The 24,507-nt window shown below is 59.0% G+C and overlaps 14 protein-coding genes across 14 annotated transcripts in view; 6 read left to right on the top strand and 8 right to left on the bottom strand.

Annotated features, from left to right (window-relative positions):
• SDRG_00562 (hypothetical protein) overlaps positions 1-1,024 on the bottom strand; it is a gene marked incomplete at its 3' end in the record, with an annotated part of 1,221 nt that extends 197 nt beyond the window's left edge. Inside the window, exons 1-5 of the mRNA XM_008606044.1 lie at positions 952-1,024; positions 688-909; positions 438-643; positions 199-396; positions 19-151 (exon numbers count right to left, since the gene is read on the bottom strand). Of these exons, the coding sequence (XP_008604266.1) occupies positions 19-151; positions 199-396; positions 438-643; positions 688-909; positions 952-997 (805 nt within the window). The 5' untranslated portion in view covers positions 998-1,024. The remainder of the gene's footprint in view (positions 1-18; positions 152-198; positions 397-437; positions 644-687; positions 910-951) is intronic.
• Positions 1,025-1,226: 202 nt separating this feature from the next.
• On the bottom strand, positions 1,227-2,391 carry SDRG_00561 (citrate lyase subunit beta/citryl-CoA lyase). The gene is made up of 5 exons (XM_008606043.1): positions 2,320-2,391; positions 1,846-2,273; positions 1,600-1,797; positions 1,414-1,546; positions 1,227-1,371 (listed from the first exon to the last, which is right to left on the bottom strand). The coding sequence occupies exons 1-5, from the start codon at positions 2,369-2,371 to the stop codon at positions 1,289-1,291; spliced, it is 894 nt and encodes a 297-aa protein (XP_008604265.1). The 5' UTR covers positions 2,372-2,391; the 3' UTR covers positions 1,227-1,288.
• Positions 2,392-2,497: 106 nt separating this feature from the next.
• Positions 2,498-4,284, bottom strand: SDRG_00560 (hypothetical protein). The gene is made up of 4 exons (XM_008606042.1): positions 3,341-4,284; positions 3,138-3,287; positions 2,784-3,089; positions 2,498-2,736 (listed from the first exon to the last, which is right to left on the bottom strand). Exons 1-4 carry the CDS (start codon positions 4,215-4,217, stop codon positions 2,543-2,545), a joined length of 1,527 nt encoding a protein of 508 aa, XP_008604264.1. The 5' UTR covers positions 4,218-4,284; the 3' UTR covers positions 2,498-2,542.
• Positions 4,285-5,501: 1,217 nt separating this feature from the next.
• SDRG_00559 (saccharopine dehydrogenase) lies at positions 5,502-7,067 on the top strand (the record flags this gene model as incomplete). The annotated part of the gene is made up of 4 exons (XM_008606041.1): positions 5,502-5,545; positions 5,604-5,704; positions 5,754-6,613; positions 6,656-7,067. The coding sequence occupies 4 exons, from the start codon at positions 5,502-5,504 to the stop codon at positions 6,893-6,895; spliced, it is 1,245 nt and encodes a 414-aa protein (XP_008604263.1). The 3' UTR covers positions 6,896-7,067.
• A 109-nt stretch (positions 7,068-7,176) lies between these two features.
• SDRG_00558 (hypothetical protein) lies at positions 7,177-8,000 on the top strand. The gene has a single exon (XM_008606040.1). The coding sequence runs from the start codon at positions 7,258-7,260 to the stop codon at positions 7,978-7,980; it is 723 nt and encodes a 240-aa protein (XP_008604262.1). The 5' UTR covers positions 7,177-7,257; the 3' UTR covers positions 7,981-8,000.
• Positions 7,868-8,847, bottom strand: SDRG_00557 (hypothetical protein). The gene is made up of 2 exons (XM_008606039.1): positions 7,996-8,847; positions 7,868-7,951 (listed from the first exon to the last, which is right to left on the bottom strand). The coding sequence occupies exon 1, from the start codon at positions 8,840-8,842 to the stop codon at positions 8,327-8,329; it is 516 nt and encodes a 171-aa protein (XP_008604261.1). The 5' UTR covers positions 8,843-8,847; the 3' UTR covers positions 7,868-7,951; positions 7,996-8,326.
• Positions 8,848-9,586: 739 nt separating this feature from the next.
• Positions 9,587-10,444, bottom strand: SDRG_00556 (hypothetical protein). Its single transcript, XM_008606038.1, has one exon. It carries the CDS (start codon positions 10,429-10,431, stop codon positions 9,628-9,630), a length of 804 nt encoding a protein of 267 aa, XP_008604260.1. The 5' UTR covers positions 10,432-10,444; the 3' UTR covers positions 9,587-9,627.
• Positions 10,445-12,081: 1,637 nt separating this feature from the next.
• Positions 12,082-14,426, top strand: SDRG_00555 (hypothetical protein). The gene has a single exon (XM_008606037.1). It carries the CDS (start codon positions 12,103-12,105, stop codon positions 14,350-14,352), a length of 2,250 nt encoding a protein of 749 aa, XP_008604259.1. The 5' UTR covers positions 12,082-12,102; the 3' UTR covers positions 14,353-14,426.
• Positions 14,427-15,176: 750 nt separating this feature from the next.
• SDRG_00554 (hypothetical protein) lies at positions 15,177-16,202 on the top strand. Its single transcript, XM_008606036.1, has one exon. It carries the CDS (start codon positions 15,222-15,224, stop codon positions 15,987-15,989), a length of 768 nt encoding a protein of 255 aa, XP_008604258.1. The 5' UTR covers positions 15,177-15,221; the 3' UTR covers positions 15,990-16,202.
• Positions 16,203-17,718: 1,516 nt separating this feature from the next.
• SDRG_00553 (hypothetical protein) lies at positions 17,719-18,635 on the top strand. The gene has a single exon (XM_008606035.1). The coding sequence runs from the start codon at positions 17,724-17,726 to the stop codon at positions 18,597-18,599; it is 876 nt and encodes a 291-aa protein (XP_008604257.1). The 5' UTR covers positions 17,719-17,723; the 3' UTR covers positions 18,600-18,635.
• A 622-nt stretch (positions 18,636-19,257) lies between these two features.
• On the bottom strand, positions 19,258-20,505 carry SDRG_00552 (phosphatidate cytidylyltransferase). Its single transcript, XM_008606034.1, has one exon. The coding sequence runs from the start codon at positions 20,488-20,490 to the stop codon at positions 19,345-19,347; it is 1,146 nt and encodes a 381-aa protein (XP_008604256.1). The 5' UTR covers positions 20,491-20,505; the 3' UTR covers positions 19,258-19,344.
• A 183-nt stretch (positions 20,506-20,688) lies between these two features.
• On the bottom strand, positions 20,689-21,183 carry SDRG_00551 (hypothetical protein). The gene is made up of 2 exons (XM_008606033.1): positions 21,134-21,183; positions 20,689-21,088 (listed from the first exon to the last, which is right to left on the bottom strand). The coding sequence occupies exons 1-2, from the start codon at positions 21,165-21,167 to the stop codon at positions 20,781-20,783; spliced, it is 342 nt and encodes a 113-aa protein (XP_008604255.1). The 5' UTR covers positions 21,168-21,183; the 3' UTR covers positions 20,689-20,780.
• A 137-nt stretch (positions 21,184-21,320) lies between these two features.
• Positions 21,321-23,973, bottom strand: SDRG_00550 (hypothetical protein). Its single transcript, XM_008606032.1, has 9 exons — positions 23,877-23,973; positions 23,781-23,830; positions 23,319-23,734; positions 23,076-23,278; positions 22,844-23,019; positions 22,608-22,757; positions 22,116-22,571; positions 21,947-22,069; positions 21,321-21,897 (listed from the first exon to the last, which is right to left on the bottom strand). The coding sequence occupies exons 1-9, from the start codon at positions 23,926-23,928 to the stop codon at positions 21,463-21,465; spliced, it is 2,061 nt and encodes a 686-aa protein (XP_008604254.1). The 5' UTR covers positions 23,929-23,973; the 3' UTR covers positions 21,321-21,462.
• Positions 23,974-24,357: 384 nt separating this feature from the next.
• On the top strand, positions 24,358-24,492 carry SDRG_00549 (hypothetical protein; the record flags this gene model as incomplete). Its single annotated transcript, XM_008606031.1, has 1 exon — positions 24,358-24,492. A coding segment is annotated over one exon (135 nt), but the record flags the coding sequence as incomplete, so codon positions are not given.
• Positions 24,493-24,507: the final 15 nt, after the last annotated feature.

The raw sequence follows: 24,507 nt of genomic DNA, 5'->3' as shown, positions 1-24,507 counted from the left end.
CTACCAAGTCGGACGCACCGATGAGCTTGCCGTTGAGAACGACGACACCGGCGCCGGTCTCGATGGCATCTTTGTGGGCTGCCACGACGTCAATAGCGTACTGCAGTTGGGCCGGCGTCGGCGAGAAGGCCGCGTTTGTCTTGTCGATCGTCTACAGAGATCACCGCGTCTCCTTACGAGCAACAAGACGTGACGCACCGACGCATGCATGAGCGTCTTGCCGTCGAAACCCATCTCGACGCCATGGCGCAGCTGCGCGTCAAATGCAGCGACTTGGTGGACGTCAAAGTGCACACCGTCGATCGCTGCCAAGTCGTAGGCGCGCGCAGCGAGGACGATCATCGCGAGGCTCGGCACAAGCGCGTGGCGACACGGCGTCAGCTCGATGCGGAGCTCCTGAAACCATACTAAGCGCGACGAGAAGCGGCAGGACGGACCTTGCTCAAGTCGGACGTGCCGGCAACAAGGGTACTTAGACGTGGGTGCGAGGACGCGATGGACTCGACGTTGAGAACACCGCGCGGCGTCTCGATCATGGCCCAGATCCCCATGGTCGGGGGCGCGCCCTGGGCGTCCATGGCGGCCGCGACCTCGGCCACGATGGCCGCCGAGTCAACCTTGGGCACAACGATCGCGTCGGCGCCTAGACACCAGGAAACAGCGAGGCCATGGGACGACGCGACGTACCTGCAGCGACGGCGCGGGCGAGGTCGGCGGCGCCCCACGCACTCGCGAGCGGGTTGATGCGCACGGCGATCTCCGCGTGAGCCCTGAGGCCGCCGGTGACCGCGTCGGCGACGAGGGCGCGCGCTTCGGGTTTCTTGGCGGGGCCCACGGCGTCTTCGAGGTCGAGCATGGCCGCATCGCACGCGAGCCGCGGCAGGTCGCGCAAGAGCGATGTGTTGACGCCTGCCCCATGGCCATGAGCATTAGATGCAGACACCGATGTACCAGGCACAAAAAGGACACTGCGCGTGAGCCGACCGAGACGTGCCATGGACGACGGTAGATACGGAATCTCGACAAGATTTTGCAATCTTCCACAGTCGCCACTTTGCACTTTCGCATCCCAGGTCTTGGCTACTTCAAGTAGGAGCGCATCCGCCCGGACACCAACTGGATAAAGCGCTTGATGTCGTCATGCAGCGAGCGCCCAAGAAGCAGAGCGACGTAGCTGCCAACATCACCAAGGTGTCCACACCTGTCGCCTGTGCTGTGTATGGTACTGAGCTGTCATCCCAGAACTTGGAGCTAGTACTGTTATGTCTTAGAGCTATGCCTCGTCCGTCTAGAGCTTGGAGGTCGCGATTTGCTCCTGAATGAGCGCGTGCTTGGCGAGGATATCCCGCGCATATTCCACGTGTAGGTTTTCTAGGATCATCAGAGAGGATGCGTTGGTAGCAGCTGTCGTACCGATGAGCTTGCCGTGGAGGACCGCCATGCCGCTCCCAGCAGCAATCGCCTCGTCGTACGCTGCAATCACCTGGGCAGCGTGGTCGACTTGGTCGGACGTCGGCGAGAAGGCGTCGTTGGTCGCGGCAATCGTCTGCACCGCCGAGGTAAGGACCATAAGCAGTTCCATACATGCGTATAAGGTACCTTGGGATGAATGAGCGTCTTGCCGTCAAAGCCCATCTCGACGCCTTGTCGCAGCTGCGCCAAAAAGTCTGCCGAGTTGTCCAAGTCCAAGTGCACGCCATCGAGCGCGCGTAGGCGGTGGGCGCGGGCAGCGAGGAGGATCATCGCCAAGCTTGGCACGAGCGCATGCCGGCACGGCGTCGTCGTGCACTGCAGCTCCTAAGGGAAACATGCGACTTGCTAAGTGATATGCAGAGTCTAGCGGACCTTGCTCAAGTCCGAGGTGCCGGCGACGAGCGCACTCAAGCGCGGGTGCGATGCGGCGATCGACTGCACGTTGAGCACGCCGAGCGGGGTCTCGATCATGGCCCAGATCGCCATGTCGGGCGGCGCATCCAGCGCGTCCATGGCTGTCGCCACCTCGCGCAAGCCGTCGGCCGAGTCGACCTTGGGCACCACGACGGCGTGCGCGCCCGTGCGCACGGCCTGCTCGAGGTCCGCTTGGCCCCACTCGCTCGCGAGCGGGTTGATGCGGATCGCGACCTCCTTGTACGGACCATACCCGCGCGTGGCTGCAGCGCACACGAGGGCTCGGGCCTCGGCCTTCTTGAGCGGCGCCACGGCGTCTTCGAGGTCGAGAATCGCTGCGTCGCAGGGCAGGACGCGCAGCTTCTCAAGCGCTCGCGCATTGATGCCTAGAGGTCGTGCTTGACGCAGGGCCATGGAGACGCTCGTTGGTACCAGGCAGGAAGAGGACGCTGCGCCCAAGGCGGCGGGCGCGCTGCTGAAGCATTGCCGTCGGCCTGCCTAAAAAAAATATCGTTTGACTCGGTGGTGCCCCGGGGTACACTCGCCAACTTCAACCCTATCAACCAAGCCTTCCAACGTCGGTCTAGTAGCTTCTAGTACTAACGTTAGTAGAAAGGACAGTATTGCGCAATGGTGTATAGTTCTTATGCTACTTCTAGGCGTGCTCAAGGAAGATCACGGTGCACGTGATATCGTCGTGGATGCTCCTTCGCTGAGGCCCCTTGGAAATCGCGAGGAGGTCGTGCAGCGCGAGGCCTTCCTTGCTCGCGGCGCGGTCGAGCGCGCAGTGCACGAGCGCAGCACTGGCATTTGGAATCGGCGCCTCGCCAGCGTTGGCCGCCGTTGTCACTATGCAAAGGATATCTCTCGATGCTCAAACCCGCCATAGTACGTACCGTAGTTGGTGACGATCTGGACGGCGAGGAGCGGGGGCACCACCTCCCAGAGCCCGTCGCTCGCCAGAATCAAAAACTTGTCGCGCTTGGTGATGTGGTGCACAACCACGTCGGGCTCGGCGGTGATGTAGGGCACCTTGGCCTTGTACGGCGGCGCACTGAACTCGTCCGCTTTCAAGTACCAGTCGCCAAGGGCCCGCGTGACGCTCAGCGAGCCCGCGACGCGCTTGATGCCATACTCGCTGCAGCTCAACCGGTCGTCTTTGCTCATGCGAATCGCATTGCGGTCGTTGCTTCGCTCAACGACTATCGCGAGCGTTAGTTAGTAGATGTCGACCCACCGACATTGCGTACCGCGCTTGATTTCGTCCGCGTTGTTGCAGTCGTGGGTCGTTGTGAGCACCTTGGCGGCCATGGACGCCACGTCGACCGTCGAGATGGCCGACGTCGAGTAGCCCAACACCGCTTGGCAGTCGCCGACGTTGGCGAGCAAGACCGTGTCGCCTACAGCCCCACACATAAGACAATCAGAACTGATAGAGAATACGATGTTGTACCGCGGAAGAGCGCCGTGACCGCGCACGACCCCGTGTTGCAAAAGCCTTTGGAGCTGGCGATCGTCGGTCCGTACGACCGGAGCTTCTCCTTGAGCAGCTCGTCGCACTTGAGGAACGCGCTCTTGAGCGCTGATGTGAGCGGCGGCGGCGGCGGCGCGTCCCGCTTGCGCTTGAGCGGCGACGCGTTGGCTTGGACGTTGTCTAAAATGAGCGGGCCGAGCGTCTTGTGGATGAAGTTGACCGCGATCTCGCCGCCGTGGCCGTCATAGACCGCAAAGAGGGCCGTGTCCGGCGACTGCGTCCAGCAGTCGCTCCGGTCTTCGCTCATAATGTTGCCTTCGTACGTGGTCGTGCAGTGGCGCAGCTCGAATGGCCGCGGCGAGGCCACCGCTTTCGTTGGCGCCATGGACGCGACTTGCATCTTGGCGCCTTTGGGCGTCCAGCCACAAAACCACGGGACCGAGAGATTGAGCTCGTCTGGAAGCTCTTCCTTGCCGCAGACGCTGGCGACCGCGACAAGCGACCCGTTGCACTTGGTCCGTGCGGCTTCGACCTGCCGTAAAAAGTCGTCGCCGTGCTCGACGAGGTCCGTGAGGAAGAGCAGCGATCGGTCGGCGGCATGTGCGTCTTGGAGGAAGGCGACGCCGCAGTGCGCGTGCATGGCGAGGGCGCCGGCGAGCAGGAGGAGCGCGGGCGCGCCGTGGCGGTCGACCACCACGTGCGTGAGCTTGACGCCGTCAAAGGCCTCGCAGACATGGGCGCAGAAGGCCGTGGTCCCATCGAGCGAGGCCAGCAGCTTCGAGAGGTTGAGGCCCGGCGTCGTCAGCATGAGCAGCGGCGCCCACGCGGCCGGCGAAGCGGGGCGGCGACGGACCATGGGCAGAGAAAACCAAAAAAAGGGAGCGCGGGAGAGAACCGGGTTGTCCGGATAACGCGAGATTCACAGTATTTTAGAAAGACGCACCCATCTCGTCAAAAGCGCACCTGCTACCACCTTCTTGGATCATTCCCTGCCGACGGCTCGATTGCCACCTTGGCGAACCTTGGCGCTGACCTTGCTGCACTTCTAGAGAAGGAAGGAAGTCAACGCATTTGTTGAAGAATGACAGCCAGTCGCTAGGCGGTGTGTCCCTGTATGTGGGTTTCACAACGTCATAAACGGCCCAGCCAACGACTGCGGAGTTGCATGGGAGGTTACGTGGCTGCAGAGTCTGCAGCCAAAAGCCCAGACAACCTAACCATAACCATGAGATCAAAGATCCAAGCTCGACTTCTCGTCACTCGACTGCCGCGGTATGTACTGTAGGAATCCCTGGCACCTACAGAAACGGCGAACCTCAACGTACGTTCAAAGCCACGGTGGAGATCTATCCTTTGACCCTGCTGTCCCAACCAGCTGCAGTTGAGATTCGACGAGGATCACTCGATGAGGACTTCTGCGCGCAAGCAAGTGGTTCTCCGTTGCCCCAGCATCCGGTTACGCCACCGCGCACAAATGGAGGCCCTAGAAAAGCGCACCTGATATCAATTTCGGTGCGCTTATTCAAAGACCGCGCCTTCAAACCTTCAAATTGAACTTGCTGCCGAAAGCATCCGCGGATGCAAGGAAGAGGATCGGGCTTCTCGCCACGAAACCTCTTGAATGAATTTGGTTAATTCCTCTCATTCGCGCAGTTGTCGTATGATCCACAGTGCGTTTTAGTTGGTCACACGAGGCAATCTTCCTCGTTTTTGAACAGATTTCTTCTTTTACTCTCTTACTCGCTCAGGCGATTGCAGAGATGCCAAGCAACAGATCCCATCCTCTTCCACACCGATATTTGTCCGGTACAGTAGCCTCAAGAATTGGCCCATTGACGTCAAGGAGGCATCTCTTCGAACTTATGACACTCTCCACGTGCAGTCGCCAAGTGCAGCGAGAGGCCCGAGCACCCTCTCGCTGCCCTGTCTGTGTACTGTCCTGTCTGCAACCTCCTTGCTTTCTCAACCCAATCGTGGTCGTGTCGAGTTAATTGGAAGCCGCCCGTATTCATGTTGGCGCGAGCTTGGGACAAACCCTCCGTTTTACCTCAAAGAAACGTTCCTCATTGGCTGAAACCGTGGTGGGAAATCCACGCGGCGTATCTCCCACCGCAAAATATCGGCCACTTTCTATTTTTCTATGGGCTCCCGCGAGTTTGACATCATCGTCTTTGGCGCGAGCGGGTACGCTGCTCCTTGCATTGCATCCGTTCAGCGTAGCAGGCTCATGCCACGTGTATAGCTTTACCGGGCAGTACGTGGTGCTCGACCTCGCCAAGCGAGTGCTGAGCATGCCCAACCTGCGCTGGGCCCTCGCTGGCCGGTCCTCGGCCAAGCTCCACGGTGGGTTCCTTGTCCCACACGTGGCGCTTTCCTCATACTCGCCTTCTAGAGGTCTACGCCAAGATCGTTGCAGCGCTGCCCGCGTACAGCAGCCAGCCGGCGATCCCGATCGTCCTCGCCGACGTCCATAACGCCCCGTCGCTCGACGCCATGAGCCAGCGTGCACGGGTGCTGCTCAACTGCACGGGGCCGTACGAGTACTTTGGTGAGCCCGTAGTCGCGAGCTGCGTGCAACACGGGACCCACTACCTCGACATTACGGGCGAGGCGCACTTCATCCTTGAGATGATGGCCAAGTACCATGACGCGGCGAGAGCCAAGGGCGCACTCGTCGTCAGCGCCATGGGCTTTGACAGCGTGCCCACCGAGGTCTGCGCGGCCTTTGCGTCGGCGCAGTTCCCGCCCCTCGGCCGCGTCGCAACGACCGAGGTACTCATGGGGATCGACTCGTCCCACGGCCACGCGACGACGTACGAGTGCGTCGTGCTCATGGCCAACCCGAGCCATCGCGCCAAGACAGCGCGCTACTACGACGCTGTCCGTCCGCCAGCGACCAAGACGTCGCAAGGGCTCCTCTCGCGCTACCTCTTTTCGTACGACGCGCGCATTGGCAAGTTTGCCGCTCGCTTCATGGGCGCGGACGCGTACCTTCTCGAGCTCAGCAACCCTGGCGTCGAGACCCAAGTGTATTTCTACGTCCAGCACTTTGGCTATGTGATTCTGCTGGCGCTGTTTGGCCTTCTCCTCGGCCTCTTGGGGTGGTGCGAACCCGGTCGCCGGCTTCTCATCAAATACCCGAGCTTCTTCACGGCCGGCGCGTTCACGCATGCGGGGCCGACCCAAGACGAGATGGCGACGGCGTCGTTTACGCACTTTTGCATTGCGCGCGGCTATCAGGATGTTGCCAAGGTACGTGGAATGGCTCAGGAGGGATGCTTGAGCGATGCGTAGGCGGGCGGTGCGCTGGACTGGCAAGTCAAGGTGCGCCTCGACGGGCCCGAGCCAGGGTATGTCGCGACACCGATCTGCCTTGTCGAGGCCGCGCTCGTTGTCGTGCAGGACGAAGTGAGTGCGAAGACGCTGCCGCGCGGGGTACTCACGCCCGGTGCGGCGTTCAAGCACTCGGACTTTATCGCCAAGCTCCAACAGCGTGGTCTTCAGTTCTCGGTTCTGAGCGCGGGCCCCATCTAGTTGACCACTAAGATCTTAGTATGTGCAACTACACGACGCGAGATGTTGTCAAGAGATGATTGACAGTCCTCGGATTTTCGACACGCGTACCATATAAGCCGTAGGGAACAAAGCTAGGGGACATTATAGCGCCTTGGACCTTAATTAGAGCTTGACACGATTAGCACTGCAAGGTCTCGATACTGGTACTTGCAGCTCAATGTCAGGGTCTCTGCACACCACGCTGCATGCGCCACAGCGAATCCGCCAATCAAATGCCGCCATTTTTCGAAGCACGAATCAGAATCTGCAGGCTCCTCGCCGACGCTGGACAGGCCGATGGCATCCCACTTGCACCAGTCTTGGTCAGCATCGACGCACGTATGAGCGCTGCTGTGCTGACGCAACCAGCCCTCCTTGCCCTCGTCTTTGCCTTCCAATCCGGCCTCTTTCATGACGTGCAAGCACGCTGCATCGAGTTCCATCGAGACGTGTCTTGCACCTTGCGGGCGACGAGCCTGGGCTGGTGCACCCACGTCTACCGCCTTCCCCGTGTCATTCCCAGTCGAACACTGCTATGTCAGAGCGTTAGTATGCTCTCGGGCGACGACCTGCAGCTCTATTATCCCCACGGAGGCGAACACGATCGGCGGTTCGTCTTGCACGTGGCCATCTACGAAGGGGACGTGGCGGCCGTTCGCCGCATCACAGCGTGCTGCCCACGCTTGATCTCGGAGGCTGCGATTGACATGGCCTTTCGACTAAACGAAGAAGCGATGGCGACTGCGCTCTTGCGTGTGCACGGCCCGAGCTCGCAAGATGCGCGTGTGTGGTGCACCAGCTCGCTCTTTGACGTAGTCGTGTCCCGTGGCTCGGTCGCCCAGCTTCAATTGCTGCGCACATTTCTTCCGTCTGGCTGGCCGAAATCGTGCCTTGAAATGGCGATCGCACGGCGATACTTGGCGTCAGCTCTGTTCCTCTACGTGTTCTGCCCCGAGACGCGCGGCCATGCGAGCTTCTTGACGCAGGCCGCGACCACTGGGTTTACAGCACTCGTGCAGTTTCTTCAGCAAAATACTAGTTACAAGTTTGCAAACGAATCGTAAAATACGCTATCGTACTCGGAGTTGGTGTGTTTCCTTGGTTTCAAGTCCTAGCCGAGCCATGCTCGTGTGGTCGCAAGACGCGACGAAGGAGATCATATTCGCATTCTGCAATGTGTTGAGGCGTGCTGGGTGACACTCGATGACACGCGGCGCGTCATTCGGCTTGGCGCAGTGCCGCAACGTGTTGCACGAACGCGGAAAAGCCAACGGTACGCGCAAAGGTCAGCGGGTCGTCCTCGCCATGCGTCTCGGGGCAGGACGTGTAGAGGTACATCGCGCTCGACAATTCATGGTGCTTGATCGCGACGCGGAGGCACTTTGTCGGCCACGCACCCGGGTAAAAGGCTCAGAGGACCTCCAGGTGGGGCACGGACCCTCGGCGTACTATACGTGGCAAGAGCGAGCGGCCAAAGGTTTCCATCCAGTCGCTATCACGAGAGCTTGGGCCATGGAGACGCACGAGGGCTTTTGCGATAGCAAGCTCGTCGAGCGTCAAGGCCAATTCGACTGCGTCGTCCGAGAGGAGGCGTGGACAGCACGTCGCCATGCGCGTGGCAGCATCCGCGTCGCCTTCGTAGATGGCCACATGCAAGATGAAGCGCGGGTCTCGAGTGTCCGAGTGCAAGTGCAAGTCGGAACCTTGCATTGAATAGAGCACTGCGTGTGGCGCCGACCGGCTGCGCACGCCCCGTGGCACGTCGTACTCGCCGATGCACCAGTATGGGTCGACCCATCGCATCGCAAAGCGCACGCATCGGTGGAACTCGACGAAGCGGCTGCGGACGTCGGCGAAGACGCCATCCTGGAAGCTCGTGATGCGAGCGACAAGCGGCGCCTGCGAGAGCACAGCCGCGATGCTCATGGTAGAAATGCCAACGAAAAAGGCAAAGTGAGCCATATGCAGCCACCTGATTGGCGGGCTGCAAAAACCATTTCGATTTCAGCCAATGGAAACCAGCCACTCGGATCCATCCTGCTCTTGTCCCAAGACTTCCATGCGATGCTCCGCGCGGTCAAGACTTCCATGGGATGCTCCGCGCGGTCCTGCCTGTTTGCACTGGCTCAGCAGGGCCAAATACGCGCGCCTCACTATCCCCGAGCACGAAGTACCGCCACTTCCTCGCGGACTGCGACTTTATCAAGGACGTAGAGAGCACCCTACATGCGGTCATGGTCCCTTGGGCGTGGTCTTGCTGACAACGCTCTCGGGCTACCTCTACCTGACGCCCAAGACGGCCTCCAACATGCACCAAGCCGCGTGCTGCAACCTCTGGCCGGTGCACCACAGCCTCGTTCAAGAGCCCGAGCAGCCTGTATTTGTAGGCTTCTCCGGCTCCTCGCCCAACACGAGTGGCCGCGCCAGCACCTTGTCCCGCGGATCGCGCTCCTGCCCAGATCAAGTTTCCTCAACCGCGTGTACACAAGAAGAAAGTCCGACTAACAATATGCAAGCATACGCGTCTGCTCCTCGGCGCTGGTCGTACCGGTCGCTACTGCCTGGACAGCTGAATGGCTCGTGGCCGTGATGGAGTCCTAGCTTGCATCTCTCTCGACATCTCTCCGACCTGCAGGGGCGTATTGTGTGCAGCATCAAGCAAGACGTGGAGGCTCTAAGGGTCGTAGCAGAACGTATATATGGGTCATAACTTAGTTGGTTTGCTTGGCAATCGCGATGGTCACAATGTCGGAGAGAGACACGCGCATGTTTGGCTGCGCAAACCGGGTCGGGAAGCGTTCGGATGCGGGGAGTCCAAGGAGACGACGCGAGTCGAGCGACAGCACAGTCGTCGCTTCAATGGGCCGCGGCGCGACCGGTGCAAGCGGCTGGCCCGCCACCACGTCGTAGAGCTTGAACTCGCGGACGCGACGGTCGCTCGAGACATGGATGCACAAAATGTACTGGACACCTGGGAAACGATGCCACGCGCTGGCCTTGGCATCGAGCTGCGTCCAGCCGCGCGTGACGCCGATCTCGACCTTGACCGTGTGGTAGTCGGCCCACGAGAGGAGGCCGCGCGGGAGCGACCCGCCGACGCCGCGGTCCGGGCCGTAACTGCAGTCGGGTTCGATGAGCAAGTCCAGCGACGCCACCATCGCGCTGCGATAGTGCTTGAGATGCCAGTTGCTCGTGCCCGTTGCTGCCTCGACGACGCTGTTGCATGCGGCAACGAGGGCCGTGTGCAATGGCAGCGGCAGCTCCGTGATGAACACGTGCCCGTCGCGCCACGTCATGGCCTTGGACGGCAGCGTCTGGAATTCGGCCGCGACGTAGCTTGTCCACTCGTCGAGCGGCAAGGCGCCAATGTCGACGCCGCTGTCGTAGTGCGTCGAGGCCAGCTGGGCGGCCACGACGGCGAGGTCGGCGCTGTGGAGGAGCTGGTTGAGTGCATGGATGGAGACGTTCCAGGCCATGGGCTGGGCTGTCGTCGTGGTACTAGTAGAGCTCGTCATGGATGGACTGCAAAATGGAAAATGGAAAATGCAGCGTATGTGGCTGCGCCGAGCATTCCTTCTAGAAGCGGTCGCGCGTAATTTGCGTTAAAGGTCCATTAAACGCCAAGTCGTGTTTACCACAATGAGATCTTAGAGGCGCCAGTATGAGTGTGATAGAGGCTGGAGCAAGAAGTCCCTTGGCGCCAGAGACCTGCCACGGATGGCGGCGTCTTACCTGTCAGTGCGGTCGTTGACGTATTTCAAATGGTTGTCGTTGGACCCAGCGTTGCCGGCTCGTTGCATTTTACTACATAGTATTCTAGGTAATGTAGGGGTGCTGGGTACTGCCAGCACGCCTCGTGCAGACACCTCATGCGCGCGTACATGAGGACGCTGTTGACACAGGCCTTCGGAGCTCTTGGCCCTTGGAGATTGAGGGCCGAGGTTGGATTCGGAAAGATCCGAAATGAGCATGAGCAGTATTCAAATGCCTCGATGTTTGACTTGATTTTACTATGGTCCACTTGCAGGAAACAGTGTATTACCAAAAAGCCTGATTTGTCCGAATGATGCGCCAAATGTCCGAAATGAGAAACAGAATTTGATTTGGTCGTCCAATGTAGTGGAGATTTACCGTGAATATACGGTCAAGTGTACGGATGCCGCTGGTGGTATGCGGATTTGTACGCGCCATGCTGAAATTGCGTCGTTTCATTCGACGCTTGGAGGATCACAGAGCCTGCGCAAGGTGTCCTAAAGTACCGTTAAAATGGACGCGAAATGTCCGATGTTGCCGTACTAGTATACAGGATCCAAGTCCGTTCAGTTCTACAGTACTTGGTTTTCAAAGTTGACATCGCAAATGACTTCGATGATCGTAGTATGCGACCACGGCCGTTGACTCGGGATGTTGGCCAGCAACTTGATTGAGTTGGAGGTGCTGGCTCTTGATGAACGTCCATCGTTGTTATTCCAAAGAGCTGTTATCACAAGTCCTAAAGTCCATTTCATTTCTTATTTTTCCATTTTGCACCTCAGTTTATCCATCCGAAAGTACGTACCTGGTCGTCAACCACTGTCAACGCCTCGGTCGTTGCTGTGCTCGATAGTGTAGCATGTCACGGGTAGTCCAGCAAATCTTTGTACACGCACCAAAATCCTTTCTTGGAGTACACGGGGCACTGCAACGATGGCTGACGTTGCTCTCGGATCCATGCTCTTCATGAGGACCCGCCGCCATGTCCCAACGACTCACGGTCGGGTGGGCACCACTCGGGATAACGCTGTTCATTTTTGGCGGCGACCACATGACCACTTTTCACGTTCCTGGTGATGCTGGCGATCGCATTTCAGAACAAGAGTCCAGTGATCTCACGCCATCGCGCTGACCAGCGGTTCGACCAGCTCCGCCTACTCAGTATGCACTCAACCGAGCCCGAGCCGGGTGTTTATCCAGCATTGGAGGGCCAAGAGGCATCTCCATCGGTCATTACAGCGCTCAGTCGTCGTCGTCGTCGTCGTCGCTGGCAAAGGCGCTTCGTTGCCGAGCGTCGCTTGCTTGTGCGCGAGCGCGCGTTGTCAGATCCGGCAAATTCCACTGGCTTATGTTACACTGTATTTTTAGGACGGTATCCGTACGCTCGGTGGCGCCACTGGCTAGTACTACGTGGCAGAAAGTACTTTGCGGCGATGCAAGTCAATCAGCGCGCGCCTTTTGTCGCCGACGACGAGGACGTCCTCGCGATGGACCAGCTCCTCTCGGACCACGCGCCCGAGGCGAAGAAGGTGCACGCGCCTCCGCCGGTGCACAGCTACCGGCCCGACATTGACGGCCTCCGGACGCTCGCGGTCGTGCCCGTCCTCGTCTTCCACGCGTACCCGACGCTCTTTCCCGGCGGCTTCATTGGCGTCGACATCTTCTTTGTCATTTCCGGGTTTTTGATTTCCGGGATTCTCTTCAAGGAGCACACGCGCGGCAAGTTTACGTACGCGAGCTTTTACGAGCGCCGCGTCCGCCGTATTTTCCCGACGTTCATCATCGTGCTGAGCGCGACGCTCTGGCTCGGGTACCTCTACCTCATGGCGCCCAAGCTCCAAGCGATGGCGGCGACCATCTTTGCCGGCACGCTCTTCAGCGCTAACCTCCAGGTCCTCTCGCTCGAGAAAGCGTACTTTGATTTGGGCAACAACCCGGTCTTGCACCTCTGGTCGCTCGGCGTCGAAGAGCAGTTCTACATTCTCTGGCCGTGCTTCTGCGCCATCATCATGAAGCTCTCGTACAAGCGCGCGATCTTCTTCCAAGTGGCGTTTATGGCGCTGAGCTTTGGTATCAACATTGCCTTCCTTGGCTACCGCGACAACAAGGTGTCGTTCTACATGCCGCTCTGCCGCTTTTGGCAAATGTCCATGGGCGGTCTCCTCTCGTATGTGGCGACGCAAGCGGCTTCGTCGTTGGAGCCGCCGGCCGCACCGGTGAGCTCGGGCGGCTACACGTCGGCGGCGGGCCTTGGCCTCATCCTCCTCGGCTTTGCCGCGATCGACGAACACCGCGCGTTCCCCGGCTTTTGGGCCTTCCTCCCGACAGCCGGTGCGACCTTGCTCATCGCGGCGGGCCCTACTGCGCCGTTCAACCGGTACGTCCTCGGGAACGCAGCCGTCGTGTACATTGGCAAGATCAGCTACTGCCTCTACCTCTGGCACTGGCCGCTCCTTGTCATCACCAAGGACCGGTACCCGCTGGCAGCGACGCGGCCGTTCTTTGCCGAGCCGTGGGTCGTCCTCGTCATCTCGTTTGCACTGAGTGTCGCAACGTACGAAGACGTTGAGATGCGGCTACGCCGGAGCAAGAACAAGCTCATCACGCCCGTGCTCGTGCTGGGTGTGGTCTGCATCGCGTTGTTTTCGGCTGCCGTCCACGCCAACCCGGCCGACTACTCCATGATCGAGATCGGTCTCAAGCACGCCGCCCCCCCGGCGCTTGTCGACGCGCCAGTGCTCGTTAACAACGCGTCCACTGGCATTCCGGACATCATCGCACCGTCCTTGAGCCAAGCGCAGCAAGCCATGAGGGACTACGGCTGGAACGAAGGCATGGGCGACGAGCTGCCGTACAGCTCGCCGTACGTCACCAACTTGATCCGACCGGCCGGCTACGGGCACCAGGTCAAGTATTTTCCTGGGGAAGTCAAAGTCATCAACCCCGGCCACGAGAAGGACAACGGCCTCTTGATTGTCCTCGGGGACTCGCACGCAGACATGTCCAAGCCGCGCTTTGTCAAGCTCTTTGAGGACGCGACCGCCAACAACGACGACAAGTTCCCGACCATCGTGGTCAACAGCTACTCGGCGCGCCCGCTCCTCTCGTGCCGGGCCGAGTTCTTTGCCACCTTGGCCATGGTGCATGCAGTCAAGCCCCAAGCAGTGCTCCTCATTGTGCATTATTTTCAGTACATGCACCCGGGCGGCCCGTCCGATCGGCCGCGCAACGCGATTCCGGCGTGCTGCTACGACGACTACCTTCCGTGCGACGAGCAAAACATGGATGATGTCAACGCCATGTGGGTCTCGCTTCAGGAGGAGCTGACAAAGCTCACAGAGATGGGCATCAAGGTGTTTGTCGTCAACCAAAGCCCCGAGTACGAGCACATGAACCCGTGGGCGTGGATCTCGGGCGAGACGGTGACGCTGCCGACGCCGTTCCGCAAGAGCGTGTTCAACCGGGACTTTGAGTGGCTCCTCGACCCGCTGCACGCGACGGTCAAGGCCGCCAACGCGACGCTCATCGACTACGCCGACAACTACTCGAACGGCGACGAGATCACGCTCACGGACGCGCAAGGCTACCCGGTCTTTGCGTTTACGCAGCACTTTACCGCGCATTTCTCGCGCAACTACCTCACGGTCGTCGACCAGGTCGTGGACGCGGCGCGGCTTCCATAAGACCTCATTGTTTGCACACTCGATATATGATGATGACCTAAACGAAGTGAATGGATTGTCCCATGTCGTTGGAATTTGGTCGTCCCAGATCTGAGCATTGGTTCGATCCAGATCACTGGGAGGTGCGCTTGAGTCTCTTGCCACGAGGTGACGTGATCGTTATAGCATCATTTTTGGCGGGAGGCAAAGCTTGCGACCATCGACTGCGAACTCAACCAGAGATCGACTGGACTCATTGCCCTTATCCAAAGGATAGCGCTGCAGCACGAAAGCACACGAAGCTACAGTGCAAAGTGAGCGTGCTAGCCGGTGCGACCAAGACTAGAGGCGACTAGAAGTATCCGTATACATGTTTATACCCTTGGTACGACAAAGCTAAACGCGGCGTCGAGCAAGATTGTGGCCGCACTCCTTGGGGTACGTTCCTTTTGTTGAGCCATTGCAGAAGGACCAAGCTTTGACTCTTTACGCTGCAACGACCCATGTACCTTGCGGCTCCCAAGTGCTGCACCGCACCATAACCAACCCCGTTTTCGCTGCATGCGCTAGCCTGCGGATGCGGTCGGTCGCAACAACATGCCAATTCTCCATGTATTGCTTATCGATCGTCCAGCACAAGCCCTGCTTCCTTGCACAGCGACGAAGTACCCGACGCGCCACGTCGAATACACTATACACGAAAGTAGAGTAGAGTACTTGGATCCGGGCAGTAGTAGCTTCTTCAGTGGTCAGTGTGGCGGCCCTGGCGCGTCGCTCTGGCGCGTGGAAGTTGAGCGCAACGGCAACTTGAGGCGGCGAGCCAATGGCATCGCTCGATTTTTCCCCGTCCTTTCGTATTTGAGCTGCATTTTCCCTTGCTGTCGCATACGATGGGCGACCGACCACCGGTGGACGTGCGTGTCGAGGGCAGCTTTCGCGCCTACTACCAACGCAACAACAAGCAAGGCGGGCACAAGAACCTGCGCTGCTTTCCCAGCTGCAGCAACGGTGTGCACACGCCATCGGGCTTTTGCGGCAGCCCCGTCATCGTGCACGTTGCGACGACGACGACGCGCCACGATGTGCTTGTCTGCGCCGAGTTTTGTCCGCTCGACAGTAGCACGCTCGTGCCCAACGGTCTCTCGCGCCTCCGCGATATAAAGACCACCGAGCAGCTCACTCGCCTCGCCTCCAAGAACGCCGCCAGTGCCCATGCGCCGTGGTATGTGGCCGACATGGTATCGCCTGGCGCATACAGCCTCAATAGCCGCAAGCGCGGGTGGCACTATGGCTGGACAAGCAACCGGCACATGGCTGACACCAGCCACGTGCTCAGCGTCTATGTCTTTGAGCGCAACAAGGCGACGCGCGACTGCTGCTTCTGGACGTGCGTCGGCGTCGGGTGGAGCCCTCCGTTTCAACTCTACTGTCGTCGGCGAGCCAAAGCGCGTATGGAGGTGCTCGCACTGCGCAGCCTCCGTGTGGACAAGCGCGGCGACGACGACAATAGCAAGGCGCCATTGCGTACGCGCAAGCGGCACCGCTCCAGTCCATTGAGCGTACCCGCCGTCGGATCCATAGCAAGCGACCAAACGTCTGAAGCCATGGCCGTTGATCTGGAGGCACTGCTAAGTGAGAGCGACTTGGACCCCTCGTAAACAAGAGTTGACAGAGGGCTCGCGTAGAAACCTTGTTCGGTATTTACTGGCGTCGCCCTTTCGGACCTCGACACGATTGTGTGGATCTTGTGTCTTGAGGTGAGAGCTTGCCTTCACTACCTGCGGAAGTGGTTCTCGTTTACTGCGGAAACAAGCAGTCGGCCGACAGCTTTTTGGATACATGTACTCGAGTTGAACTTGAGTAGTCGACCCACGCGTCAATCTGCTGCACTACACTGCGAGAGCGTCATCGCTTATCTACTGTGTGGCGTGGTTGGCGTGTCTGTGAGGCCAACGAGACAGGCGGTTTGCCGTACAATGACGGCTCTTGTACCCCATAAATCGCAGCGTGCTGGAGGCATCCCGACACGTCCGCAATGTACTACTGATCTCGATGGCTCTCGAGTAGTCGACTCTGGAAAAGGCGAGCGTCCTCCGAGCTCAAACAATGGATTTGAGTTCATTTCGCACGCTGCAGCGTGTCTCTTGTATCTTGGTCTCCACTGCAGTCGCAACGACAACGAGATCTTCCACATCAGCCATCCACCGCGGGTCTGATCACGTTGAGAGTAGAGTACCTGTAGGTTCCGGACTGCTTCACGTCCGTGGCCGTGCGCGGTGCCAAGAGCTGCGTGGTCGTGACACAGAAGAAGAGTAGAGTCCCCGCCAATTGTGTCCCACTGCCATGATCTTTGCAGCTCAGACCGCCGACGAAGGATAGACACGGGACGAGCGGGAGGGATGTGGCCGGGCGATGATGCGGCGGTTGTCTTGCACTGAACGAAAGGTGTGTCCACCATTGATGAGTGACCTTTGATGCGGCATCAGCAATGTCCGAGGAAGAGCGTCACCGCCACTCGGACCTCGATCCAGTGCAAAAGATCCAGTGTTTCAAGAATTCGCCAAAGATGCACACAGTCGCGCCAAATAAGAGGTGTGCTGTTTCTTAGTGCACAGTTCGTCGACTCAGACCGCGGTGCGAATACAGAATGCCGCTACGTAGAGGAAGGCGCGGGGATGACTCGTATCGACGGGCCTGGCCGTACAGTACGCTTCATGAACACAGCGCTTCCTCCGTAGCACCGACTCCATGGGAGCGCTACCTGGCTACATGATCGCTCTCTTTGCAACAACAGGCGCTCTGGGTCCCAGCACCATACCGGATATCCAGTCCCAGACTCGCCGCGCATGTGCGTCACTTCAACTTGAGGACATGCAGCGATCTCGCCTCGGACTAGGGTGAATAAAAGTGCTTTGTACTCTTGCACGGACTCACATGCTGTTCCCGATACGCAATCCGCGTCATATCATTGCGCAGCATGTGACGAACGACCTACGGGTCAGTCCGCGCATACGTACTACCTCTCGACATCGTCATCATCACGCCCTTCTCGCGCCTCGCTCCTCGCAAACACGCCGCGCACACCGGCGTCGTACTCGGTCGTCCAAGTTCATATCGGAAGCGCCGCTTCTTTAAACCTCGAATCGAGCATCCTCGACACCTTCTTCGACGCCTGGGTGCGCGCTTCCTCCGCTCGTTACTGCCCCGTGGCACCTGTGCATCAACTTGTCGGCTGTGACAGACAAGTTGTCTTGTCCGGATACGCTTCGCCGCCGCACTGACCACTATAGTGAAAGAACGGCAGTCATTTGAAAAATCCGGATAATGGCGCGTTTGCACTTGGGCTGCCGGACTGACGGAGCCAATGGCCTTGCAGCCCAGATTTGATTTCGATGCCAGCGTGCGAGATCCTCCTCGGGACCGTCCCTCGCCCTGTCCTCCCACCTACGACCACGTACAGCGCCATGAACGACGATGCGTTCGAGCTCACGTTCTCGAGCCTCAGCTTTCGCCCGCAGTACCAGCGCAACAACAAGAAGGGCGGGCTCAAGAACCTCCGCTGCTTCCCAAACTGCTGCTCGGGCATCCACGCCGCGACCGGCTTTTGCGGCGGGTCGGTGCTCGTCGGCGCGTCCGCCGCCCACGTGAGCCACCGCGGTACGATCGCGGTCTTTGCCGAATTTTGTCCGTTCGTCAACGGCAAGCCGCAGGGCAATGCGAGCCTTCACGACGTCTTTACCGCGGAGAAAATTGCCGCCTTGTCGAATAAGGACAGCGACGTGCATGCGCCGTGGTATACAGGCGACGTCCTCCAAGGCTCGCACGACGTCGGGTACATCTACAGCATCAACACGTTCAAGCGCGGGTGGCACTATGGCTGGACGAGCAACCGGCACACGGCCAACACGAAACACGTGCTCTGCGTCTACGCCTTTGAGCTCAACCAAGCCACCAGACGCTGGCACTGCATTTGCGTCGCGCCGAGCCCGACCTTTATGCTCTACTGCCGTCGCCGCGCCAAGATGCGCAAAGATCTCACTGCGCCCAACGACCTTGAATTGGACGAGATGGACGACGACGACGACGATGAGAACGACTCGGGCAGCAGCACGCCGAGCCTCAAGAAGCGCACGCGCGACGCCGACTTGGAGCCGCTTCTGCCGTACCCGGCGTACGACGCGCAAGAGTTTTTGCTGCCGCCCGACTCGGTCGTTGAGATTCCCGAGCTCGCGGCTTTCTTGAAGAATAAGCTCGCTCGCTTCCAGTAGCCAATCACCTCTTATTTACTACGTACTTTGTCGGTCCCTTGCTGCAAACCTAGTGTCCTTGCTGAAGCGCCGTCCGTGGACCTGTGACTCTGCGATATATGCGCATGGGACAACACAATGTGGCCCTTCGTCGTCGTCCAGATTGCACTTTGACCCGGAATATTGCGTGGAGTCCCATAAAAATACCGTAATTCTCAACACAATTACAGCTTTTGCGGAAAAAGGGATCGTTTGAACGTGAACAGGTCCCTTGCGGGGTGAGCTGGTAGGAACTTTTGTATTGAATGCGAAGCGTTGATTAACGGTATTGCGACGACGGCGCGTCGCTTGCTGCGGTCTTCGCGCGCTTCTGCAATCCAAATGCAGGTGCATTGCAATTAGGTGCGGAAATACCTTATGTACGACATGTGCTCTTAGAAGTGCGTCGTACTTAATTTATACAAAAACAAGTATAATGTCCCAACATGGACAGCACTTAACAGGGACGGCAAAATCGCACTTCACTGGACATGCTCCGCGTGATGCGATTGGCTTAGACCAATAAAACTGCGTTTCATTGGCCAAAATGGTGTAAATTATAGCCAATGGGTTGGCCAGAAAATACGAATTAATCCCCTGGGATGCTGGTACACCACATATTGCTACCGTAACGATCATTTTGACGGTACATTTGTACGTTTTTACGATGATGCATTAAGTTAGCGCGTCTACGTCGAGGATGATCAAGACAATAATGTCATCTCTCTTAGTGAAAAAGTCGGTTGTCGAGCGTAAAAATGCAAAATACCACGCTCGCAAACAAGAGCGCGTCGACGCGGTCCATGATCCCGCCATGGCCCGGGATCATGGCGCTCGAGTCTTTCACGCCGGCCGCCCGCTTGATCATGCTCTCAAAGAGGTCCCCGATGCGGCCAAACACAAAGCCGACAACCGTCATGAGGACGTTGCCGACCATCGGCCGCGAAAAGCCCGTGAGCTCGACAGCTACAAACATCATGCCGAGTGCAAAGAGGATGCCCCCGAGAGTGCCTTCGATGTCCTTGTTGGGCGACAAGTGCGGCGCGAGGTACCGCATGGTTGTGTACTTGCGCAGTCGGAGGACGCTCCCGACGACGTAGCTGCCGCTGTCGCCGGCCCAAACAGTCAGCAGCAAGACGATGATGAGCTTGCGCGTCTCCGAGTCGGCCGAGAAGACGACAAAATTGACCAGAATCTGGGACGTCCCGACCACGTAGATGAGCGCGAGCTGGTCGAGCACGATGGCGGCTAGCACTTCCAACGCTGTTTTGGCCGTCATGATATGCACAAGGTACATGGCGCAGGAGCCAAAGATGAGCATGAAGCTCGAATCCATGATGTAGACGCAGCGCGCTTCGGCCTCGGGACACAAGAGCGAGTTGCACACAACGAGCGAAAAGCTGCCTTGCGCAATCACAATCACAGTCGCAGCAACGGGCGACGGCGCGTAGAGTAGTGCGAGGGTCGTGCCAAAGGTCGCCATGGCCAGATACGGCAGCAAGAGCTCCTGGAAGGCGCTCGGTTCGATGTGCACGTCAATGAAGTAATAGGCGCCGACCGCGAGCCCACTCGCAAAGATCGTGGCAATGAGCGCGGCCATCACGGCGACCCAGCGGTGATGCGACGGCGAGAGGCGGCCAACGAGGCTCTGCGTGTGGTCGATGGCAGTCGGCGACGTCGGCAACGGCTTGCGCAGTGTCGCCTTGATGCGGTCGCTGAGCCAGGCAAACTCATACAGGCACATGGCAACGACGAGCGACGTGATCCCGCTCGTGGCCACGTTGGGCGACGCGTAGAAGAAGACGAGGACGGCGCTGGCGAGCGTGACGCCCGAGGCCAAGCGCTTGACAAAGTTCTGCCGCGGTGTCTCCATCGCTCGACCGAAAATGCGAAGCCGTTGTTAACGACCGAGGATCGAAACCGACCAAAATGTTCCTTTCAGCCGCTGGGGACAGGCGGTCCATCGACGTGTCGTCGTCTGGCGTAGCGGTGTCATGATCGCTCAAGGTCCGCCGATGGCTCTCTCCATTGCCAAAGCGGGACAATGGACAGCAGGGTAGCACAAGTGTGGCGTCAGATGGGCAGTCGCAGCGGCAGCGCCGCGCAAGATGCATGCAAGAAACGACAGCATTTGGCTTTTGCAATGAAAAAGGGTATACGGATTTACATGATGATGCAGGCGCCGTCGCCGCTCGGGCCGCGCCGCGCCTTGACGATCGTCTCGAGCTCCTTGGCCGACTGCTCAAACTTGGCGATAAAGTTGGCGCGGTCTGGGATCGCGTCAAAGCCTCGCTCGTGGATGAGCTTGTTGCGGATGGTTGCGAGGTACCGCATCTGCCGCGCGAGCTCGGGCGGGAGGTTGGTCGCCGACGAGATCTTCTCGTGGAGGCCGCGGCCGGTCGCCGAAAAGTCGTGCTCGAGGATGAACTCGAGCTCCTTGGAGCACTTGATCACGAGCTCATAGTCGTTGCCTAATGCAGAAGGACATAAGGCGCAGACCGGCAGCACGGACCTACTCGCATGCGCGTACTTGGAGCTGCCTTGGCCCATAGTCGCCGAACTGGATGGTGACGAGAAAGTGCGACGGACCCGATTAGGTGCGCCACGTGACGTGGCACGTCCGGAGCGCGACCGCTGAACCGCTTCGCAAGTGCAAACTCGGCCGGGCACAGTAGTTGCAGCTTATTGGTTCTAGTCCATGCCTCCAATATATCATCTAAGGACGCTTACATACGATTAAGTGTATATCTATCCAAGAATCAATGCCCTGCTATATGACACGACCACCGCCTGCAGCTCACCGACGCACTTGCGTCAACATGGACTTGTCATTAGCTCTCGGTGACTATTCGGTCGCTACGATCGGCAAGTCGAGACTGGCGACGTGCGTTGGTGACGCGTGGAGCGTCACGTCGCGGCCCGTGGGCGGCGTTGCGTCGTAGAAGTGGCGCTCGTCGCGCCCGCCGATGCGCACCTGGATCGAGGAGCCGGTTGCCACACGGTATGCGATCGGGAGCAGACCAAAGCGGACGCTGGCGACTTCGTTGCGCACCAGCGGCATCTGATCCTCGACGTGGAAGCTGTGGTTGGGCACATCGGCGTCCGGCGCGGACGGCAGCGTTGGTGCCGTCGTCTCCTTGCGGTGGCTCGCGCGCATGTGGCCTTCGGTGATGTACGACACAGCCTTGGTTCGCGGGTGCACGGCCACAAGGTACACGAAAAGGTCGGCGTCGACGTCCGACGACGCAATGCAGAGCGTCACGACAGCGCTACCGACAATCTGCAGTCATTTCTTAGTGGCGACAAGGGTTAGGGTTCACCAGGCATACCTTGAGCGGGCTCTCGAGCGGCGCGGACGTAAACACAATGTGATTGGTCGCCTCCCAGTGTGTATACGCAATCGGGTCGCGGATCCGAATCGTCGCATGCCAGCGCGAGTTGCCCCCGATTGACTATTTGACGTTGAGTTTGAGGTTGACATTGCGATTCAAATCCAACCTTTTGGCCAAGCACCGACATGGTTGCCGTGCCGCCCGTCACGTGCGAGAGGGTTGGGGTGAGCGCGTGCGGCGTATCCATCGAGAGGTAGTAGACACAGCGGCGTGTGTGCGCAGGCCACGTTGCACTGTGCTGCCAGCGGTTATCGCCCAGTAAAAAGTAGTCGACGCCCCGCTGCCAGTGGTGAGTGGCCGACGGAACGAGCGGCTCGAGCTCGAGCTCGGGCATCGACGGGTTCCGTGCGATCTGAAATTGGTGCTGGAGGAACTCCAGTACCGGTGTAAAGTGGTCAAACTCGGGCATCTGGGACGTGTTGGTGTCCACATTCCAGAACTGGAGACCGCCATGATTCCAGGGCCCAATGACCACCTTGCTCGACGTCGGGAGGTTGCAAAAGCCTTGGAGCGCACTCCGCGCTGTCGCGTCGAACCAACCGCTGTAAAAGAGCGTCGGCACCTAGTCCGTACAGATATTGTCTTGTCATTCGTAGACAATATGTGATGACGACGTACGTTGGCCTCTTGAAAGGCGTGGTAGACCTGGTGGAGCGAGAGGTCCCCCGCGGTGGTGTCGGGCGTCGTGACCGACGGCGAATTGCGCAGCAAGGTCGGTGTGATCTACAGTTGCCTTTTGGTGAACCGTCTTCACGACGGAAAGTGTGTACATCGTTGGTGGCGATCCAGTTGTTCTTGTGGTCGGCGACCGCGGCCACCTACGCAATGTCAGACGCCCATCTGGCACAACGAGGCTACCAGATCTGAGAACGACGTGGACGCCGGTGTGACGCCTTGGATGAACCAGGACCCCATGCGCAGCATCAAGTCGAGCTTGCCATAGTCGTTGCTATCGACGACTGAGTTGAAGGCCTGCCACAGCGTTGGGAAGTAGTGTTGCGTGATGCCACCTAATCATCGGTAATGCATTATAAACGAATAGGACTATAGTAGGATGGACAAATACCAGGGCAGGCAATGTCGTGGTAGACGTCGTAGAACATGTACATGGGCACACACGCCTTGACGGCCGGGTGCTTCATGGAAGCAGTGAGGTACGCGGCCGTCCCTTCGTAGCTGATGCCCCAGAGCGCGATCTGGCCGTTGCTGAAGGGTTGCTGCACGATCCAGTCCATGATTTGAACCGAGTCGAGGCGCTCTTGGAGGTTCCTACGCCATTATGAGTCAACTACAAGAAGGCAAGCCGCACCAAGGGCGTGTGTTGACACCAAACGACGCGCCGCAGCCGCGAATGTCCATCGACACGACGGCGTAGCCGTCGGCGAGCATGCGCGCAAAGAAGCCACTGTTGATGAAGCCCACGGGCTTGCCGCCGTTGACGAGGAGGCGGAACGGCCAGCGCAGCGAGACCGACCGCTGGTAGCGCGACTGGTTGAAGACGACGGGCCGCGCTTGCATGGGGCCCATTGGGAGGTAGACATCGAGTGCAATGCGCGTGCCATCAGCCATCGTCACGTACGTCGACTCGATCGTGTACGCGACCTTGGCGGCCGGCGCGGGCGGCGGGTACGCAGTGAACCGGTCGGTCACATGAGGCTTGCGCGGACGGCAGCACGCGCGCAGCTTGGCCACGCAGGCGTAGAGGCCCACGAGGAGGCCAAGCACCTACGTTGCTGCGATGATGCGGGCGCAGCGACCGGCGGCGACGTACCACGACGAACGGCAGTGCGCAGCCGAGCAAGACGACGGTCACGGCACGCCCTACACGCAGCACGTTAGCGTCGAGGGATGGCCATGGGCGACGTACAGAGGAGCGAGTTCTTGGGGTAGACCTCATGGAGGTCCGTGGAAGCATGCATGAGGCTGCTCGGACGCCGAAGGTCGAAGATTGCGCAGCACCGGGCTGATTACCCTGCTGCTTGTCGTAAACGAATCACGCGAAAGGTCACCGCCCTATTAGTTTTACCCTCGTTACACACCTTTTTGCCTCTTTTATCCGGATGGATAGCTCCGTTTTGCTATATTAAATTGTGCCAGCGGCGTTTAACCCAAGTGGGTACAACTTGGGACAATTATCATTCCTATGGTTCAGTTGGGACAAACGTTTTTCGCTCGCGGGATATTGCCCATCGTTGTCGAACGATGAATCGTGCAAAGAGGGAGTTTCTATGATGCAAACCAAGAAGTTCCCGAGCCGGAAGATCGCCACGAATTCGGCGGGGTGGTCAGCGACGAAGCGGTACGGAGCTCACTTTTCAATTTACCGCACAGCCGCCAAGTAGCCTACCATGGAACACATTGTCCTTCTCCAGTTCAAGCCTGAAGTGACGCCGGAGGCCATCACTGCTCTCGGCAACTCCATCTTGGCGCTCAAGGAGGTCGTCCCCGGCATCATCGACATGGCCTTTGGCGAAGACCTCAAGGTCGGCCACGCCCAG

Source organism: Saprolegnia diclina (assembly GCF_000281045.1).
Source record: "Saprolegnia diclina VS20 unplaced genomic scaffold supercont1.1, whole genome shotgun sequence".
Lineage (NCBI taxonomy): Eukaryota > Oomycota > Saprolegniomycetes > Saprolegniales > Saprolegniaceae > Saprolegnia > Saprolegnia diclina.
The sequence above is the reverse complement of the archived record's forward strand: the minus strand, read 5'-3'. Positions and strand labels throughout refer to the sequence as shown.

Coding starts and splice junctions, on each gene's coding strand:
- SDRG_00561 (XM_008606043.1), bottom strand. CDS start 2,371: ATGCTTCAGCAGCGCGCCCGCCGCCTTGGGCGCAGCGTCCTCTTCCTG. Junction 1,798..1,845: donor GCACCTCGGACTTGAGCAAG/GTCCGCTAGACT, acceptor TGTTTCCCTTAG/GAGCTGCAGTGCACGACGAC. Junction 1,372..1,413: donor CCTCCACGGCAAGCTCATCG/GTACGACAGCTG, acceptor TGATGATCCTAG/AAAACCTACACGTGGAATAT.
- SDRG_00560 (XM_008606042.1), bottom strand. CDS start 4,217: ATGGTCCGTCGCCGCCCCGCTTCGCCGGCCGCGTGGGCGCCGCTGCTC. Junction 3,090..3,137: donor CGCGGACGAAATCAAGCGCG/GTACGCAATGTC, acceptor CGCTCGCGATAG/TCGTTGAGCGAAGCAACGAC. Junction 2,737..2,783: donor CCAGATCGTCACCAACTACG/GTACGTACTATG, acceptor TCCTTTGCATAG/TGACAACGGCGGCCAACGCT.
- SDRG_00558 (XM_008606040.1), top strand. CDS start 7,258: ATGAGCGCTGCTGTGCTGACGCAACCAGCCCTCCTTGCCCTCGTCTTT.
- SDRG_00557 (XM_008606039.1), bottom strand. CDS start 8,842: ATGAGCATCGCGGCTGTGCTCTCGCAGGCGCCGCTTGTCGCTCGCATC.
- SDRG_00556 (XM_008606038.1), bottom strand. CDS start 10,431: ATGACGAGCTCTACTAGTACCACGACGACAGCCCAGCCCATGGCCTGG.
- SDRG_00555 (XM_008606037.1), top strand. CDS start 12,103: ATGCAAGTCAATCAGCGCGCGCCTTTTGTCGCCGACGACGAGGACGTC.
- SDRG_00554 (XM_008606036.1), top strand. CDS start 15,222: ATGGGCGACCGACCACCGGTGGACGTGCGTGTCGAGGGCAGCTTTCGC.
- SDRG_00553 (XM_008606035.1), top strand. CDS start 17,724: ATGCCAGCGTGCGAGATCCTCCTCGGGACCGTCCCTCGCCCTGTCCTC.
- SDRG_00552 (XM_008606034.1), bottom strand. CDS start 20,490: ATGGAGACACCGCGGCAGAACTTTGTCAAGCGCTTGGCCTCGGGCGTC.
- SDRG_00551 (XM_008606033.1), bottom strand. CDS start 21,167: ATGGGCCAAGGCAGCTCCAAGTACGCGCATGCGA. Junction 21,089..21,133: donor CTCCAAGTACGCGCATGCGA/GTAGGTCCGTGC, acceptor CTTCTGCATTAG/GCAACGACTATGAGCTCGTG.
- SDRG_00550 (XM_008606032.1), bottom strand. CDS start 23,928: ATGCATGCTTCCACGGACCTCCATGAGGTCTACCCCAAGAACTCGCTC. Junction 23,735..23,780: donor GCGCACTGCCGTTCGTCGTG/GTACGTCGCCGC, acceptor GCAGCAACGTAG/GTGCTTGGCCTCCTCGTGGG. Junction 22,572..22,607: donor GTACGTCGTCATCACATATT/GTCTACGAATGA, acceptor TGTACGGACTAG/GTGCCGACGCTCTTTTACAG.